The sequence below is a fragment of the Buceros rhinoceros genome, unplaced genomic scaffold (genome assembly GCF_000710305.1).
Source record: "Buceros rhinoceros silvestris isolate BGI_N320 unplaced genomic scaffold, ASM71030v1 scaffold27027, whole genome shotgun sequence".
NCBI classification, from domain to species: Eukaryota; Metazoa; Chordata; class Aves; order Bucerotiformes; family Bucerotidae; genus Buceros; species Buceros rhinoceros.
Window position 1 is genome coordinate 1,451 of NW_010422019.1, and position 359 is coordinate 1,809.

The 359-nt window shown below is 64.1% G+C and overlaps 1 protein-coding gene across 1 annotated transcript in view; it reads left to right on the forward strand.

Moving 5' to 3' along the window:
• LOC104496744 (chloride channel protein 2-like) overlaps positions 1–359 on the forward strand; it is a gene marked incomplete at both ends in the record, with an annotated part of 4,847 nt that overhangs the window by 1,445 nt on the left and 3,043 nt on the right. Inside the window, 2 exon segments of the mRNA XM_010139907.1 lie at positions 1–37; positions 115–232. Coding sequence (XP_010138209.1) covers positions 1–37; positions 115–232 — 155 coding nt within the window.

Here is a 359-nt window from a genome sequence, read left to right on the forward strand (position 1 = left end):
ATCTTCCGCGTCCTTGCCGTCTGGAACAAGGATGAAGGTACCTGCACCCTGAGGGGTGGGGTGGGGCACAGGGGTCCCCCCCATCTAGCCCCGCTGACCTCCGCCATCCCCCAGAGACGATCACGGCACTGTTCAAAACCCGCTTCCGCCTCGACTTCCCCTTCGACCTGCAATCTTCCGCGTCCTTGCCGTCTGGAACAAGGATGAAGGTACCTGCACCCTGAGGGGTGGGGTGGGGCACAGGGGTCCCCCCCATCTAGCCCCGCTGACCTCCGCCATCCCCCAGAGACGATCACGGCACTGTTCAAAACCCGCTTCCGCCTCGACTTCCCCTTCGACCTGCAGGCACTGCCGCACTT